Source organism: Ailuropoda melanoleuca, chromosome 3 (assembly GCF_002007445.2).
Source record: "Ailuropoda melanoleuca isolate Jingjing chromosome 3, ASM200744v2, whole genome shotgun sequence".
Taxonomy (NCBI): Eukaryota; Metazoa; Chordata; class Mammalia; order Carnivora; family Ursidae; genus Ailuropoda; species Ailuropoda melanoleuca.
Window position 1 is genome coordinate 20,827,305 of NC_048220.1, and position 18,848 is coordinate 20,846,152.

An 18,848-nucleotide genomic window follows, 5' to 3' on the forward strand; every position below is an offset into this window, starting at 1 on the left:
TATTTTTAAGATTCCGTAAGAATGCTTAACTGACATATATAGCCTTTCATCTTTGTAGAGTGACTGAGTAAAATAATCAAACTAATACGAGAGGAAAGGTACACAATTATATATTTGCAATGATTTTATAACTCATACATATTGTAAATTCTAGGCAATATTAAAATTCTAAAGCAATGCCATATAGCTTACATAATAACACACCAATTAACTCACAGGTATTCTACTAGGAATGAATTTTCTGACAATATTTACTATTCTGGTAACCTCAGCTGGATCTATAATGGCAGTTTCCTCAGACCTCAAATAGGGACTCTTGGCCTTTTTCCACAAAGCTTGTGACTGCAGAGAAGAAACCATCAATTCAATAATGTAAAAGTAACAGTTCCAAGTGCGTGGGCAAAGATTCACTGCTTTATAATACTGCAAAATGTGAAATTCAAAAAGAATATTGCAGGATTCTTTTAGGCATATAATCAAAAAGAATTGTTCAAACATATATTTGTAAAAATTTCAGTCTAAAGTCAACTGCACAATTTGAAAAAAAAACAATAAAAACTTTTTAAAATTATTAACAAAATACCCATTCATAGCACATTTCTTTTAAAGTTTTATTATCTACTTGAAGAAAAGCAGAACTCTTAAGAATCTTTGGTTGAACTTTCAAGCAAACTACAGATTAAATTTTGAAATTGAAAAGATTAAAACTTTTCCTACTTCTCAAAAACCACTTATATCCATGACAAAGGCATATCTTATAGGTTTCTCAAAGAGAAATCACTCTAGAATTCTTTTTCTGAATTACGCAGTTAAAGAAAAATTTTCCAGCTATGTAAATACCTATGAACTGTACTATAAGGGAATGTATGAAGAACAAAGCTGTCATAAACCATGAGAAATACATAAATAACCACTCTACCCAGCTAATGTTGTTTTAACTTATTATGGTATTAGGTTCAACATGTCTTCATTTCAATAAAATATAAGAACTTCTCCCATTGCATACAATCTCTCAAGAATTTCTAAACCCAGAAATGCATTATTTCAAAGTAGTTATTCTCAGATGCTGACTCTGACATCCTCTCTCAGGGTTTTACAGCCGCAACTGTACAATGCAGGATTGCAAATATACCTAGCACTGGCAGTAGTACAGGTTTGGTAATTTTTCTCCTCAAAAACAGTTTAAGCTTGTAATTCCGAAAGAGAAATAAAAATGCTAGACCTACTGATTCAAACTCTAGGAGTTTGGGAAACAGTTTTTGTTATGTTTGCCTAGTTATTAGCTCAGCACCATGTATTTCTTTTTAATCAGCGATATTTAATGTAATTTAACTTCCAAACAAAATCAATTTGAGTTTTAACTAAATGCAAGTTTTGCAATTCTATTTCAATTCAGTGTGTCCTTACATAAAAATATTGATTAAAAAATATCTTAACTTCCAATTTCAGATGACATGTGAAGAGCCTGGAAGTCACCACTTTAATCCTCAAAAGAAAAAGGCTGAACAAATTGCCAATCAATGACTTTTCTTAATTACATCACAGAATTGAGGTCGGAGGATAAATCATCACCCTGAAAACTAAACAAGAACCATAGCTAAGACCACCTTTCCTGAAGCAGATGCTTCTACGGCCAATAACTGGCAGGAATACCGAAACAGTAATTGACTAATTGGTGGCACAATGAATATGAATTACCACTGAATGATTAAAAAACTCCTTGGGTACCAGTCTTAGGGAGACTGCCACGCTTTCAGGGAGTACCATCAGATTTTCATGACGAGGATCAAAGAAACATCCTTTTGTGTTTCAGATAGAAAGGGACTAAGTAACAATTTCTAAGTGCACCTAGAGCATTCTCCTAAACAAACATTTGCCCTCCAAGAGTCCAAGTCCAGCTATACCAGAGTCTTATCTGACCTAAGAAATGGGCAATTAGACAACTCCAATCGCTACTAGACTTCCTCACTCATCTATGAGGAACAAAATAAAGACTAAGAAACACTTCTGAAGGTCAAAACCCAGGAATTCAAGCTCACTAAAAAGAACTAAGATTTCATCACAAGATTATAGAACACTTCCTCCCCCATTCCCAACACCTCACCACCAGACCAATTCAACAAAAAACTGCTAAAAGACAATAAAAACACAGTCTGAAGAGACAAAGCATCAAAATCAAAGTGAGATCTAAGACACAGATTTTGTTATTATCAGATAGGGAAATGAAAATAACTATGATTGTTATGTGAATGGCTCTAATGAATAAAGTAGATAACATGTAAGACCGTATAAGCAATGTGAGCAAAGAGATGGAAACTCTCAGAAAGACTCAAAAGAGAAAATGCTGGAAATCAGAAATACTGTAACAGGAATGAAATATGTCCTTCACGGCCTCGTCAGCAGACAGAACACAGCTGAGGGAATAATCAGTGAGCTTAAAGACAGGTCACTGGGAATTTCCCAAATTAAAAAGCAAAGAAAATAAAGGATGAAAAAATCGGAACAGAATATCAAAGAACTGTGGGAAAACTACAATTTCCCATATGTATAATGGGAATGCCAAATGAAGAACAAAGAAAGAAACAGATAAAACACATAATAGCTGAGAATTTTGAACAATTAATAACAGCTAACAAACCAAAGATAAAAGAAGCCTATAAGGTACCAACCAAGATAAATACCAAAAAGTCTACACTTAACACATATCATATTCATACTAGAACAGAAAAAAAGAGACAAAAAGAAAATCTGAAGCCAGAACACAAAAAAACACCTTAACTATACAGGAATAATAAAAATCACATGAGATTTCTTTTCAGATACCACAGAGCCAAACAGAGTGGAGAGAAATACTAAAATACCATCAATCAATTTGGATCTGACATTTACAGAATACTTCATCCAAGAACAGCAGAATACACACTCTTCTCAAGTGTACATGGAACATTCACCAAAATAAGCCACATTCTAGGCCTTGAACACACCTTAACAAATTTAAAAGAAATTTGTAGAAATCATACAGTACATGCTTTTAGACCACAACGGAATTGTAACAGAAAGTTATAGGTGGAAAGTTACAGCAAGAAAGGTGGAAAATCCCAAAATCCTTTGAGATTTAACAACACATTTCTAAAAGGTACATGGATCAAAGAAGAAATCGCAGTTTTTAAGGTATGAATATAGGATGTGTATTTCAGATTTTTCTTTTCTTTTGAGTGAGGCTTGGATGGCTATGTATTTCCCCCTTAGGACAGCCTTTGCAGTATCCCATAGGTTTTGGACTGATGTGTTTTTGTTCTCATTGGTTTCCATAAATTGCTTAAGTTCTTATTTAATTTCTTGGTTGATCCAAACATCCTTAAGCAGGATGGTTTTTAGCTTCCAAGTGTTTGAGTTTCTTCCAAATTTTTTATTGTGATTGAGTTCCAGTTTCAAAGCCTTGTGGTCTGAGAATATGCAGGGAATAATCTCAATCTTTTGGTATCAGTGAAAAGAAGGGCCATATGCACCCCAATGTTCATAGCAGCAATGTCCACAATAGCCAAACTGTGGAAGGGGCCGAGATGTGGTCCATATATACAACGGAATATTACTCAGTGAGGATACATAAAGGATGATTACCCAACATTTGTATCAACATGGATGGAACCAGAGGAGATTATGCTAAATGAAGTCAAGCAGGGAAAGACAATTATCATATGGTTTCACTTATTTGTGGAACATAAGGACTAGCAGGGAGATCATTAGAAGGAAGAAGGGAAAAATGAAGGAGGGGGGAACAGAGACAAACCATGAGAGACTATGGACTCCAGGAAACAAACTGAGGGTTTCAGAGGGGAGGGGGGTGGGGGGATGGGCTAGCCCGGTGATGGGTATTAAGGAGGGCACATATTGCATGGAACACTGGCGTTATACACAAACAATGAATCATGGAACACTACATCAAAAGCTAATGATGTACTGTATGGTGACTACCGTAATAATAATAATAATAAAAAAGAAATCAAAGAGAAATTTTAAAATATTTTGAACTAAAAGAAAATTCAATTTAACAAAATTTGTGGTATGCAACAAAGGCAGTGAATAAAGGGAAATTTACAGCATTAAATGAATGTATTTAAAAAGAAGAAACATCTGAAAGCAATAATCTCAGCTTTAATTTTGGGAAACTAGAGAAAGATGAGCAACATAAATGTAAAGCAAGTAGAAGAAAAGAAATATTAAAAATTAGATCAGAATCACTGAAATTGAAAACAGAATACCAACAGATTAAAAGTCAACAAAATTAAACCTAGTTCTTTGAAAAGATAAATGAAAGTAATAAAGATCTATCCAGGGGCGCCTGGGTGGCACAGCAGTTAAGCGTCTGCCTTCAGCTCAGGGCGTGATCCCGGCGTTGTGGGATCGAGCCCCACATCAGGCTCTTCCGCTATGAGCTTGCTTCTTCCTTTCCCACTCCCCTTGCTTGTGTTCCCTCTCTCACTGGCTGTCTCTATCTCTGTCAAATAAATAAACGAAATCTTTAAAAAAAAAAAACAAAACAAAAACATCTATCCAACATAACCAAGGAAAAAGAGAAATGACACAAATTACTGATATAAGAAATGAAAAACGGGTCATCATTACTAATTGATGAACAATTATTGGATAATTAAGCAAAAATGAACTCTACACCCACCAATTTATTGACTGTAATGGACCCTGAGAGACAGAAGTACCAAAAATTACATAAGAAGATTGGGGCGCCTGGGTGGCTCAGTCGTTAAGCACCTGCCTTTGGCTCAGATCATGATCCCAGGGTCCAGGGATCAAGCCCCACATCAAGCCCCACATCCAGCCCCGCATGGAGCCCCACATTGGGCTCCCTGCTGGGGAGAGGGGGAAGCCTGCTTCTCCTTCTCTCACTCCCCCTACTGGTGTTCCCTCTCTCGCTGTGTTTCTCTCTGTCCAATAAATAAATAAAATCTTAAAAAAAAAAAGATAGATATAACCTGAAGAGTCCTATACTTATTAAAGAAATTAAATCAGTAATTAATAATTCTCACCAAACTTTTTTAAGACTTCATTTATTTACTTGAGAGAGAGAGGGCGTGTGCACAGAGGGAGAGGGAGAAGCAGACCCCTGCTGAGTAGGGAGCCTGACTCCTGGCTGGATTCCAGAATCCTGGGATCACAACCTGGGTTGAAGGCAAACGCTTAACCAATTGAGCCACAGAGACGCCTTAAAGGAAGCTTCTTTAACTTGATAAAGATTGTCCACAACAAGTTACAATTAACACAATGCTTAACTGTGAAGAACTTGAAGCTTTCCCACTAAAATATAGTACAAGGGAGGGGCGCCTGGGTGGCTCAGTTGGTTGAGAGTTGTACTCTTGATTTCGGCTCAGGTCATAGTGTCAGGGTTGCGACATCAGCCCCGTGTAGGTGGGCTCTGTGCTGGGCATACAGACTATTTTCTCTTCTTTCCCTCTGTAATCCCCACCCCTGGCCTGGACTGCTCATGCTCTCTCTAAAAAAAGAGGAGAAGAGAAGAGAAGAGAAGAGAAGAGAAGAGAAGAGAAGAGAAGAGAAGAAGAGGGGAGGGGGGAAGAGAAACAGAGAAAGAGAGAGAAAGGAAGAGAGAGAGGAGAAAGAAAGAAAGAAAGAAAGAAAGAAAGAAAGAAAGAAAGAAAGAAAGAAAGAGAGAGAGAGAGGGGAAGGAAGGAAGGAAGGAAGGAAGGAAGGAAGGAAGGAAGGAAGGCAGGCCCCAAACCCTGCTGGAATTAATAAGTGATTACAGCAAGGTCACAGCTAAGGTTACTACTATACAAAGGTCAGGGACAACATGGATGGACCTAGAGAGTGTTATGCTAAGTGAAATAAATCAGAAAAATACAAATACCACATGATTTCACTTATAGGTAGAATCTAAAAAACAAAATAAATGAACAAACAGAAACAAACTCATAAACAGAGAATAACCTGATGGTTGCTACAGGGGATAGTGTGGGGAGATGGGTGAAATAGGTGAAGAGATTAAGAAGTACCAATTTAAGGTTATAAAATGAAAAAGTCACAAAGATGAAAAGTACAGCATAGGAAGTATAGCCAATAATAGCGTTAATAATACTGATGGATACTACACTTATCATGGTGAACACTCATAAGTAATGTGTAGAACTGTCAAATCTTTATGGTGTACACATGAAACTAATATAACACTGTATGTCAACTATACTTCAAAAATATATATATACAAAAGTTCACTGCTTTCTTATATGCCAGCAATGAACAGCTGAAATTTGAAATTATAAACAGTATCATTTATGTTAACACCAAAAAACCCCCATCCTGAAATATTTAGGTATTAATCTTTAAAAATGTACAAGATCTGAGATGCCTGGTTGGCTCAGTAGGTTAAGTGTCCAATTCTTGATTTTGGCTCAGATCCTGAGATCAAGCCCTGTGTCGGGCTAGGCACTAGGCATGGAGCCTGCTTAAGATTCTCTCTTTTCCTCTGTTCCTCTCCCCTCCCCACCAAAAGTACAAGATCTATAGAAAAACAAAAAACAAAAAAACCCTCTGATTTAAGGAATCAAAGAATATCTTAATAAATGGAGAGATATTCCATCTTCATGGATAGAAAGACTCACTATTGCTAAGATGCCCATTTTTCCCAATATGATCTAGAAATTCAATACAATCTCAATCAAAATCACAGCAAGTTATTTTGCAGATATCAACAAACTGATTCTAAAGTTTATACGAAGAAAGAAAAGAAAAAGAAAAGACCCAGAATAACCAACATAACATTGAAGGGGAAGAACAAAGTTAGAGGGCTCATATTACCTAACTTTAAGAATTACTATAGGGATGCCTGGGCGGCTCAAACGGTTAAGTGTCCGACTCTTGATTTCGGCTCAGGTCATGATCTCAGGGTGGTGAGATGGAGCCCCGTGTCCAGCTCTGTGCTCAGCACAGAGTCTGCTTGAGATTCTCTCGATTCCTCTCCCTCTGCCCCTCCCCCTCATTGTGTGCACACTCTCTTTAAAATAAATAAATAAATCTTTTTTAAAAATTGTTCTAAATTCCATCTAGAAATGCTGAGGGAATATATTTTTATTTTCCATATACTTCATCTATAAGAAACATTTATTATAATGTTTTGATTTAATTATAAACAGCACCTGAAATGTAACAATGTGAACTCTTAAGGTACAGGTATGAACAAATAAAATTATGAATAATTCTACATATAATTCATATATAAAGAGCAAAGATGTCAATGAACTGAAGAAACACACTGATTAAAAATATTATATTACTGAACTAGTGTTCAGTGTATATAGTTTCAGTGTTCCAAGATGAAAAAGTTCTAGAGTTTTGTTATATATACTTAACACTATTGACCCGTATACACTTAAAAATGGTTAAGATGTTAAATTTAATGTTATGTGTTTTTTTACAACTATAAAAAAAATTTTAATTCTTTATTACAGTATTTGTTAGCATGGTTCATTCAATAACTTAGGAAAGACCTGAAGTTAATATGCTAAAATATAAAAACAGCAGAAACATCAGCTCCAATATAATTTTCATTTGTGCAAATTACTGCCTTCCAAAACAAAAAAAGAAACAATACAGGTTGAAATTGATTTCTCTAATTTGTTTTTCTCTACATTTCCCCTCATCACTGAGTCTACTGAACAAAAATGGAAGATTTTTAAGCTTACTTTTAATGCCTTTTATCCTAAAAATTACGGTAAAAAAAAGATGACTAGTAAATTTTACGTGTCTCAATAACTGAGTCCAGTGGATAATTATTACACAGTAGCCATAAAGTAAACTTTTTCAACTTAAGTAAATTAAAAACATAATAAAATACTCCATATTGGTTAGGTTACTTTTACCATGCAATATCCACTGAATGCTTTTCTATAACTCAATTTCAAAAATTATACAGAACATTGTTGAGGCAATTGAAGTCTCTCATTTTGCGAGAAGTTAAAAAAAAAGACATCAGATTTATTCACTCTCGTTTACTCTAACACAATATGAGAAAAATGAAAAATAAAAAAAGCAAAGTTGAAAACAAACATAGGTTTTCCCTTACTGTCAAATTTACTAAATACACTACTCCTTAGTCATCTTCATTAACAAAAGATGTGTGTGTGTGTCGGTGTGTGTGTTTGGATATGTATGACATGCCTAAAGTTTCACCATAACAATCCCGAAGCAGCACAAGCTAAAACAGCCTCTCACTTCAAAATGTAACAGCCCATTTAAACCAACAATATAGAAGATCCCTGCCCCAATATGGGACCACACAATCGTTAATGAACAAATATGTAGCCAGTTTTTCTAAAAATGAGATACATAAACTACTGGTAATAAACCTTAACTGGTAACACTTAACCCAAGAGAGAGGACAAAGCATCTCTCTGGGAAATAAGGGTCTCCTCTAGTCATATTTGCTTCTGTAATGGTTTGGTACTAAAAACAATACCAAAGATGAATCCCAAATGTGCTTGAATCCCTAGGACATTTGATATTTAGTAACAGAAGCCAGTGACCTAGTGAATTATACCCTTTTGTCCATGAGACCAAGAAATTTAAAGAATTAAATTTTATGAGAATAAGCTAAAGAAAATAAATAAATCTTCCTGTATACACTGCTAGACAACTCTAAATTATGAAAAGCTGGAGATTATGTACCTGAATTCATTTAGGGCATCAACTATTCGATTATATGCCAAACTCCTCTGACTGGCATCAGCTGATCTCCGGCTCATTTTCATAGCCTTGGAAGCAATGAAACAGTTAATTCTTAACACTGATCACAGGCCAAAAATGGGAGGAAAAAAAAGTGAAAGACAAAGTCACTTATTTCCATAACACTCTATCAATCACTAAGGAAGGCACACACATTTACAGTGGCTTTCTTTTTCGCATCTTTGATCATTAACAATTATAACAAAACTCAAACTTTTCAAATGCTAAATCTCTTATTGTAACTATCAAATGGCAGAATATCAACACAAAAGAAACTGATGTTGACAGCTTCTGGGTTACATAAAACTACCTTTTTTTTTTTTTAATATATACAGAGCAGGATACAACAATAACTCAGTAACAACAGTTCATGGCTTCCTCTGGTATTTTCACAGATAATGGCTTGTTAAGTCAACCTTTTTAAAAATCTAAAACCTCAGTATTCTACTGAAAGATATCTCAAGTTATTAATAATATCTGCTTTCTTAAAAACATATTTAGCCAAGGTTGAGAGGCCTTGCCTTAGGTGGACAAAAAGTAGATCATGACTAGGATATGAATTTTAAAAAGAACTTTGTAATTTTTTAGATGTTTTAAAGAGAATGGACTTCTGCATTACTGATGTAATTAAAAATCAATTTAAAAAAATTTTAAATATATATTTCAGAGGTCAGACTACTTTAAGGCCAGAAATCATGTTCATGTACATCCAATAGCTTCATAATGTAAAAGTGAAATTATGTTTTTACAAACTGTTGAGATTCCCAATTTATTTAAAAAAAAAAAGTGAATATTCTTTAGCTAGAATCGAACACTATTCTTAACTTTACCAGCAGTAAAAACTGAAAATTACAGTATAGATCTCAAAAGGTGGCACAAGCTTCAAAATAATTCCAAAGGTACCCAGAAACAAAATCTATATATTTTCATTAAAAAAAACAAACTAATAAGTGATACTGTCAAAACTGGCCCTAAAAGAAAACTTTTTTGGATGGTCTAGTGTTTACTATATTCTATCATTATTTAACAGCTATAGAGCTTTTAAAGTTAATTAAGTTCTGTTTATTTATATAAAGGTATTCATTCATTAAGCTTTATCTTTCAGCTATAATAAGACATGAGATGTTAAACTTGTTGAACAAATATCCAAACAACTGTAAGTACTACAATGTACACTTTTAGGTTATAAAATAGTCAAAGCATTAAAACATTTAAAAAGTAATCTTTAATGAGTTCTATATATTGCCTGAATATTTCAAATTTTACACAAAACTTGAAACAATTCTCCCAGTAACTCAAAATGTCAGTTCAGCCATCGCTAAATATTATGTGTATTGACTTTGGCAACATCAGATTACAAAAAGGGACAGCCGCCAACTGAAGAAAATGTCACCAAGGTCTAACTTCTGAAAAAGTAAGTGAAAATGGCCTTTACTCCTTTGTTCAAGGAAGGATATATTGTTAATGATCTGTTTGTCCTTTGACAGATTTAATGTGAATAACAAACATCAGTGTATTCTCTAGAGGCAGATGAGCCTCAGTCACTGCTAGGTTATCGAAATGCATCCTTTGCTTTCTAGACCATTCTAATTGGTCTTCCTCTCTCTAGCCTCTTATTCTACTCTCTTAAAAAACATACTGCTAAATTAATCTTCCCAAAGCACAATTTGGAGACAGCTTTAACAACAAAGTCAAAACTTCTGGCAAGCATTCTAGATTCTTTGTGGTCTGGTTCCCATTACTTCTGCCAGCCATACCGCGCACTAACCCTCTTCTATCCTTTCCCTTCTGCATACTGTCAACAGGATTAAGAATTTAGTTACACCCACTGATTCATTACTTTAACTTCTTGGAAATCTCTTCTTATAAAATAGTATGGAAACTTCATCACAATGTTAATTACAGTGTAGCTGTAATTGTGAAAAAGTAGAAATGACTTAACAGAAAAACTGTTACTTGAGGAAATCCTCTCAAATATATTTAAGAACAATACAATGACAAGAGAAATGTATATGTTACAATGATGAATTCTTATAAAAATAGGCACATCATTAAAATAATATGGACACAGAACAATCCCAATCAAGTAAAAATACAATATACATAGAAAAGGTCTGGGAAGACTTCAGCAAAATATTACAGTTATTTTTGGGTGGCGTGTATATCAATTTTCTTCCTATTAAGTTGTATCCCATTTTCAAAGCTTTATGTTTAAAAAATCCTACATATCCTTTAAGATGCAGTCCAAATGAAACATTTTCTCAATAGGAAGTCATTTTCCTTTCCTATGAACAACTTTGCTTGTCGTTCTTTTTTTAGTTATTCTTGTGTTCTATCTTGTATTCACAATTTTCTTACTTGTATTATATACACTTTCAGCAGCATGAGACCCAATTGATCACTCCTACTTTCTTAAAACATTTCCTTCACTTAGCTCCCCTCAAAAAATTATTCTATCTTGTTTGTTTTACCTATTATTTGAATGGCCAATCCCATTTCCCCCTATGGTTCTTTCTCAACTCTTCAAATTTTAACTGCTGAAATGCTCCATATATCAAGCCTAGGATCTCCTCTTCTTTCTTCTACCCCTCAGTTTCATGGCTTTAAATACCATCAGTACACTGGTGACTATCTAGCTTGGACCTTTCCCTTAAACTCTAGACTCATATAACCACTTAGATGTCCAAGAGGCATTTGTTCAAACACCTGACTTTCCGCCACCCAATCTGTTCCATCTTAATCTTTCCCATTTTAGTACTGGCAACTCCATCCTTCTTACCGCTCAAGTGAAAACTCTCAAGCCAACCTGTACTGTTCTCTTTCTCGTACACCCCAATTCAGTCCATCAACTAATCTTATTACCTCTATTTTCAAAAAACATATCCAGAATCCAACCACTGCTCATCAATTCTATCACTAAATTGGTTTGAGCAACCACCATCTCTCACTGGATCACTGCAACAGCCTCCTAACTGGTTCCCACAGCATCCACCTTTGCCTCCAGAAATCTATTCTTCACAAGCAGGAAGAGTGATCCTTATAAATAATGTCATTCCTCTGCTTGCAACTCTCTAATGGTTTCCCGTCTTTCTTAAGAGTAAATGCCAGTGCTCTTATAATAGTATCCTGAAAGTCCCTACATAATCTGAAGTTACTTCTAACCCAGCCCCTTTGGCCTCCTTACTTTGCTCAAGCATCAGGGTTACTCCTGACACAGGCCTTTGCCCCTGCCTGGAAAATTCTTCCCTCAGATAGTTGCACCTCACTTCTTCCATATCTCTGGATCAAGTGTCATTTTATCAGGAGCCTTCATGACTAGCCAACAAAAATTAGAATAACTCCATCCATTATTCCTTATAAACCTGTTTTATTTTTCTCCAAAGCATTTATAATCATCAAAAAATCATGTATTTGGGGCACCTGGGTGGCTTAATTGGTTAAGTGTTTGACTCTTGACTTTGGCTCAGGTCATGATTTCAGGGTCATGAGATACAGCCCTGCATCGGGCTCTGCACTGGACGTGGAGCCTGCTTAAGAGTCTCTCTCTCCCTCTTCCTCTGCCCTTCTCTCTGCTTCTGCATGCACTCTCTCTCTCTCTCAAAAAAAAAATAATAATAATAATTTAAAAATTAAAAAAACTTATATATTCATTTGTTTATCTGCTGTCTCGTGAGGTTCAGAGTGTTGCTTTTTTTCCCATATTATCTTCAGTTGCTAGATTAGAGCTTGCCACATCACAGGCCCTCAGACATTTACTGAATGAATGGATGAATGACTTTGTAACATTTATTAGGTAGTAAGTTCCTTGAAAAAAGTTGAAGTCTATTTTGCATCTCCAGAGCACTTTGTAGGGTACTTGCACTGTGGCTGTTAATTTTTCTGCCAAATGAATAAACATAATACTAAACTAGGAGAATAAGATTCAGAGGAAAATAAAGGACATAAACAACCAACAACATGACTGTGCTTACCTGTTCTATTGCACTCTTTAGTTTGTTCATGTGGCTTTCAAAGAGAGGAAAATGTGAAAAAAAGAATTCATTAAATTTGTTATTTTCATCTTCATCTTTGGATAATGAAAAGATTACCCCAATTGCAATCTTCTTTTTCCTCACAATTCCTGGGTTAGGGCCACAGCTTTCATCTGACAGATTAAAGCTTTCTTCTATAGACCTTAAAAATAAATATTTTCTTAATTAAAAAAATACAAAAATAATTAACTTCACAATTTAATTCCTTGCTAAGTAAATGTAGAGTAACTGAAGATCTTTTTCGGTTTTATCGAGTAAATCCAAAAATGCATATCAACTGTTATCTCTTCAAGAAATCTACTGGCTATTCCTTCATGCTCATGTTTATAAGAAATTTTAAGAGAGAGTCAGACTGCGGGGGGGCGGGGGGCGCGCCTGGGTGGCTCAGTCCTTAAAATCTGCCTTCGGCTCAGGGCGTGATCCCGGCGTTCCGGGATCAAGTCCCACATCAGGCTCCTCCGCTGGGAGCCTGCTTCTTCCTCTCCCACTTCCCCTGCTTGTGTTCCCTCTCTCACTGGCTGTCTCTCTCTGTCAAATAAATAAATAAAATCTTTAAAAAAAAAGAGAGAGAGAAAAAGAGAGAGTCAGACTGGGAACATTTCTGTTCACTTAGAAGTCACTAAAAAAGGAGATAACCCCCAATTCATAACCAACCTAAAAATGCCTGAATTTTTCAGTTTATAGATGAGTCTGATATAATTCATTGTTCTACAATCTAATTGCGTCTCTCCTTTTGATTCCAGAAATAAAATTTAAAAAATCAAGGACGAAAGGGAGTAAGTTAAAGAGGAAACAAGAATCTGCATTATCTATAGTTGCTTAACATAAACTAAAAAAAAGATCTTTCAAGAATGAATTAACTTGCCTAATTACAAACATGAAAAACTGAAAAATCAAAACATGCAGTACATTCATCAAACACCTAAACAGAAGAGTTAAAACTATAAAACTTTTAAAAAAAACATACGGTAAAACCTTTATGACACTGAATTTGGCAATGACTTCCTGAATATGACACCCAAAAGTACAGATAACAAAAGAAAAAAGAGATAAATTGGACTACATAAAATTAAAAACTGTGTATCAAAAGACACTGTCAATAGAATGGAAAGACCACCCATAGAATGGGAAAAAATACTGCCAAGCATATGTCTGATAAAGGATTAATATCTAGAATATAAAAGTAGCTCCTTTACCTCAACAAAAAACAAACAAACCTAAATGAAAAATGGGCACTCTCCAAAAGACAGACACACAGCCAATAAGCACATAAAAACGTAGGAAATATCACTAGCCATTAGCGAAATGCAAATCAAAACCACAATGAGATACCACTTCACACCCATTAGGAAGGCTATTATCAAAAAAACAGAAAATGACTATTGGAAAGAATGTTGGTTAGAATCTTGTGCATTTCTGGTAAGAATGTAAAAATGGAACAGCCACTGTAGAAAACAATATGTAATTTCCTCAAAAATTTAACCATAGAATTACCCTATCACCCAGCAATTCCACTTCTGGGTATATACTCAAAAAGAATCAAAGGAGGGACTCAAACAGGATATTTGTACACCCATGTTCATATCAGCATTATTTGCAAAGGCCAAAAGGTGGAAGCAATCCAATTAGCAGTAACTGCACCTGGGATGAACCTCACTGGCTAGGACACTGCCACTGAGCAAAGCTAGATGGAAGCAATCCAAATGCCCAACGAGAGATAAATGGATAAATAAAATGTGATATATACATACAATGGAATATTAATCAGCCCTAGAAAGGGATAAAATCCTGATACATGCAACAACATGGACGAACCCCAAAGACATTCTAAGCGAAACAAGCTACACATAAAAGGACAAATATTGTATGATTCCACTTATATGAGGTTTCTAGAGTATTTCTCAAATTCAGAGAGACAAAAAATAATTTTTTGAACGGTGGATGCCAGGAGCCAAGGGTAGGGGAGTTACTGCTTAATGAGTACAGCTTCAGTTTGGGGAAATAAAAAAGTTCTGGGGGCGCCTGGGTGGCACAGCGGTTAAGCGTCTGCCTTCGGCTCAGGGCGTGATCCCGGCGTTGTGGGATCGAGCCCCACGTCAGGCTCCTCTGCTATGAGCCTGCTTCTTCCTCTCCCTCTCCCCCTGCTTGTGTTCCCTCTCTCGCTGGCTGTCTCTATCTCTGTTGAATAAATAAATAAAATCTTTAAAAAAATAAAATAAATAAATAAAAAAGTTCTGGACATGAATAGTGACGCCTAACAATGTGAAGGTAATTATAATGCCACTGAACTATACACTAATACTGGTTAAAACTACCAATAATTTTAAAAGTTTCAAGACTTAAAATACACAAAACATAAGCCCAGGCTCTAAAATAACCACTCAGAATTATGCTTAAGGAACTATTCAATTTTATTATAAAGCGAAGGTTCCAACTTACCATCTAGGAAATACCCCATTCTCCAAACTTGTTGTTTGGCTGCGTCGCCAACGTCGCTGGTAACTGCTGGCACAACTTCGGGTAAGTGAGGAGTTGGGAGAGGGAAACGGTGTAATAAGCAAGCTGCTGAGAGATGCTGTCAAGTCAAAATAAAAACAAGTATAATGTAAGTATTTAAAAATACGTCAATAATAACAAGCATAAAGATAAATTTGTGTTTTTTTTTAAAGATTTTATTTATTTATTTGAGAGAGAGGTAGTGAGAGACAGCAAAAGCAGGAGGAGGGAAAAAAGGAGAGGAGGAAGCAGGCTTCCAGATGAGCAGGGAGCCAGATGAGGGACTCAATCCAGGACCCTGGGATCATGACCTAAGCTATAGGCAGAAACTAAACCGACTGAGGCACCCAGGTGCCCCAAGATAAATTTTTTTCTAACAAATTTAACAGTAGTGACTCAAATTTTCCATTTTGCTTCATGAGCTTCTAAAATTTCCATTTAAAAAAATAATGTCATTGTTGGAACAAAGTCCCAGATGAGAAAAATAATATACATTAATAGTGCATTGGCAAGAGACTCTGAGACATTCCCCTTTTTATATTCTTACTCCCACCCCCAACCGCAGAAGAAAGGGCTAATTTGATAAAAGCATTATCTCTTTGGCCATGAGACTGTCCCCTAGCTTAGCTGAACACTTAGTCTTTAAATTAAAAGGATGATGTGATTCAAATTTTTAAAATTATTTTATCTTTTTAAAGTTTGTATTAAATTCCAGTTAGTTAACATACGGTATAATATTAGTTTCAGGTGTACAATATAGTGATTCAGCAGTTTCACACAATATCCCTTGCTCATCAAACCAAATGCATGCCTTAATTCCCAACCCCTATTTAATCCATCCCCCATCCACCTCCCTTTTGGTAACCATCAGTTAGTTCTCTGTAGTTAAGAGTCTGTTTCTTGGTTTGCTTCTCTCTCATTTTTCCCCCTTGCTCGATTGTTTTGTTTCTTAAATTCTACATATGAGTGAAATCACATGGTGTTTGTCTTTCACTGACTTATTTCACTTAGCTCAATACTCTGTAGCTCCATCTATGTTGTTGCAAATGGAAGACTTCCTTCTTTTTTATGGCTTAGTAATATTCCACCATATAAATACACCAAATCTTCTTTATCTACTCATCAGTTGATGGATACTTGGGCTGTTTCCATAATTTGGCTATTGTAGATAATGCTGCTATAAATATGCATTGTAAACTATATAAATGTGCATGTATCCCTCTGAATTAATATTTTTATATTCTTTGGGTAAACAAGAGTACAATTGCTGGATTGATGTGATTCTGTTTTAATGAAGCAGCTAGATTTTAAGAACAAAAGCTATATTTGAAAATTAGTGTTTGAATGTGATTTGAAGATGCCATTTAAAAGCACATCATCTTACACCTGTCACCATGGCTAGAATAAAAAAAAAAAACCAAGAAATAACAAGTGTTGACAAGGATATGAAGAGACTGCACTTCTAAGTTTATTGCAACATTATTTACAATAGCCAAGATATGGAAGCAATCCCAGTATACACTGACAGATGAAGAGACAAAGAAGATGTATATAATTTTACCCAATCATAAAATAGAATGAGATATTGCCATTTGAGACAACATGGATGGATCCAGAGGATATGATGCTAAGTGCAGTAAGTCAGACAGAGAAAGGCAAATACCATATAATTTCACTTATATGTGGAATCTAAAAAACAAAATAAACAAACAAAAAGCAGAAAGAGACCCATTAACACAGAGAACAAACTGATGGTTGCCAGAGAGAAGGGGGTTGGATGGGAAGGGCAAAATGGGTGAGGGGGCGTGGGAGATACAAGCTTCCAGTTACGGAATGAATAAGTCACAGGGATAAAAAGGACAGCGTAGAGAAAAGAGTCAGTGGTAATGTAATACTGTTGTATGGTGGTAGATGGGAGCTACATTTGTTGTATGGTGGTAGATGGGAGCTACATTGTTGTCAAATCACTATGTTGTACATCTAAAACAGATGTAACACTGTGTGTTCCAACTATATTATAACTATACTTCAATAAAAAGAATAAAAGTAAAATAAAAGTACCATTGACCCTTGAACAACATGGGTTTGAAATGTGCAGGTCCACTTACACGTTTTGGTTTTTTCCCACTAAATACAGTATAGTATTGTAAATGTATTTTCTCTTCTTTATGATTTTCTTAACCACATTTTTCTACCTTATGTTATTATAAAAATACAGTATACAATACAGATAACATATAAAATATATATTAATTGACTGTTCATGTTATCGGTAAGGCTTCCCGTCAACACCAGGCTATTAGCAGTTGAGTTTTTAGGAAGTTCAAAGTTATATACACATTTTTTTTTACTGCACAGGGGGAGGGGAGATTTGCACCCCTCGCTCCTGCATTATTCAAGGGTCAACTTTACTCATGAATTGCTTCTGCATAGGTAGCCAAGCCTCTGAATGTTTAGCCCCTTTCAATAATAGTCATAACTATACCTACACTAAGCTCCAAAAAGAGAAAATCCTATAGATTACTTTGGAGCATTCTATGGGGTGACAGACACATTCCAATAGAACCCATTATGATTATAATTGCTGCAATCCCCTAATTGTGAGGATTATTCTCTTCCCAAAACCCCCTCTCTCCAGAAACTCTTTCTTGCCCGGACTGTCAAAAGCTACAACCCTTTGTTTTCCCTTAGACTAGGAATCCTCCCCTTCTCTGTGCTGGATCTAGAGAGGAAAAGACATTAAGGGCTTGCTTTTGTTTGGCAATACTTTAAATTCCCATCTTCATAATTACAACCACATACTGAAAATTTCTGAAGTAATCAAAAACAGGGAAGCACATCAGATGATATACATAGATATATAAAACTAAGAGAATGTCATTATGAAGACATTTCAATTCTCGCTAACAAATTCAGTGATAAAGGGAAAAGCTTTATGTGCCATACAACTATCCGGATCGTCAATGAATTAATTCTAAACTACGTCCTTGAAAATACCACATTTTTATCAGTATTATAAGTAAGTATTTTAAAACTTTGTAGTCTAAGATTAGATATGTATAACTAACCTGGGTATGGCTTCAGTGAAAAATCAAATGCTAATCTAAATTTGGAAAAAAAACGTGTTACCAAATTCTGGTATTAAAAATAACCCAAATGGAAAAAGAAGAAAATACACAATTAATTTAAAAGGTGTATGTGAATTTATGGCTTGAAAAAGCCTTACAAATCAATCTAGCCAGGCCCTTCAATTTATAGCTAAAAAAAATGAAGTACAGATATTAATTTATCACCTTCAAAATCTTGGTTAAAATAATAAGAACTAAATTCCTGTCACAGAAGAGAAAACTAAATCTCTAGATTACATAAAGCAATGAGTATTAGAAGAAATATATACTATATCAGTTCCTAAGACAAAAATAAAAAATTCAATTAGATAAGAAGGGTGAGATTATTTGGAAGATCAAGATGCTTCATGTTAGAGTAGTTCTCAACTCCAGCTGTCCATCAGAATGAGGTACTGAGTTTTTCATTTTGTTTTGTTTTTCAAATACAGTTGCATAAGCCTTT

General features: G+C 35.2%; 1 protein-coding gene across 2 annotated transcripts in view; it reads right to left on the reverse strand.

Moving 5' to 3' along the window:
• Window positions 1–18,848, reverse strand: part of FNIP1 (folliculin interacting protein 1) — a 151,308-nt gene that overhangs the window by 31,657 nt on the left and 100,803 nt on the right. For both annotated transcript variants that reach the window (XM_002912891.4, XM_002912892.4), the window contains 3 exons: window positions 15,222–15,357; window positions 12,723–12,924; window positions 8,695–8,780 (listed from right to left, as the gene is read on the reverse strand). In XM_002912891.4, the coding sequence (XP_002912937.1) occupies window positions 8,695–8,780; window positions 12,723–12,924; window positions 15,222–15,357 (424 nt within the window). The remainder of the gene's footprint in view (window positions 1–8,694; window positions 8,781–12,722; window positions 12,925–15,221; window positions 15,358–18,848) is intronic.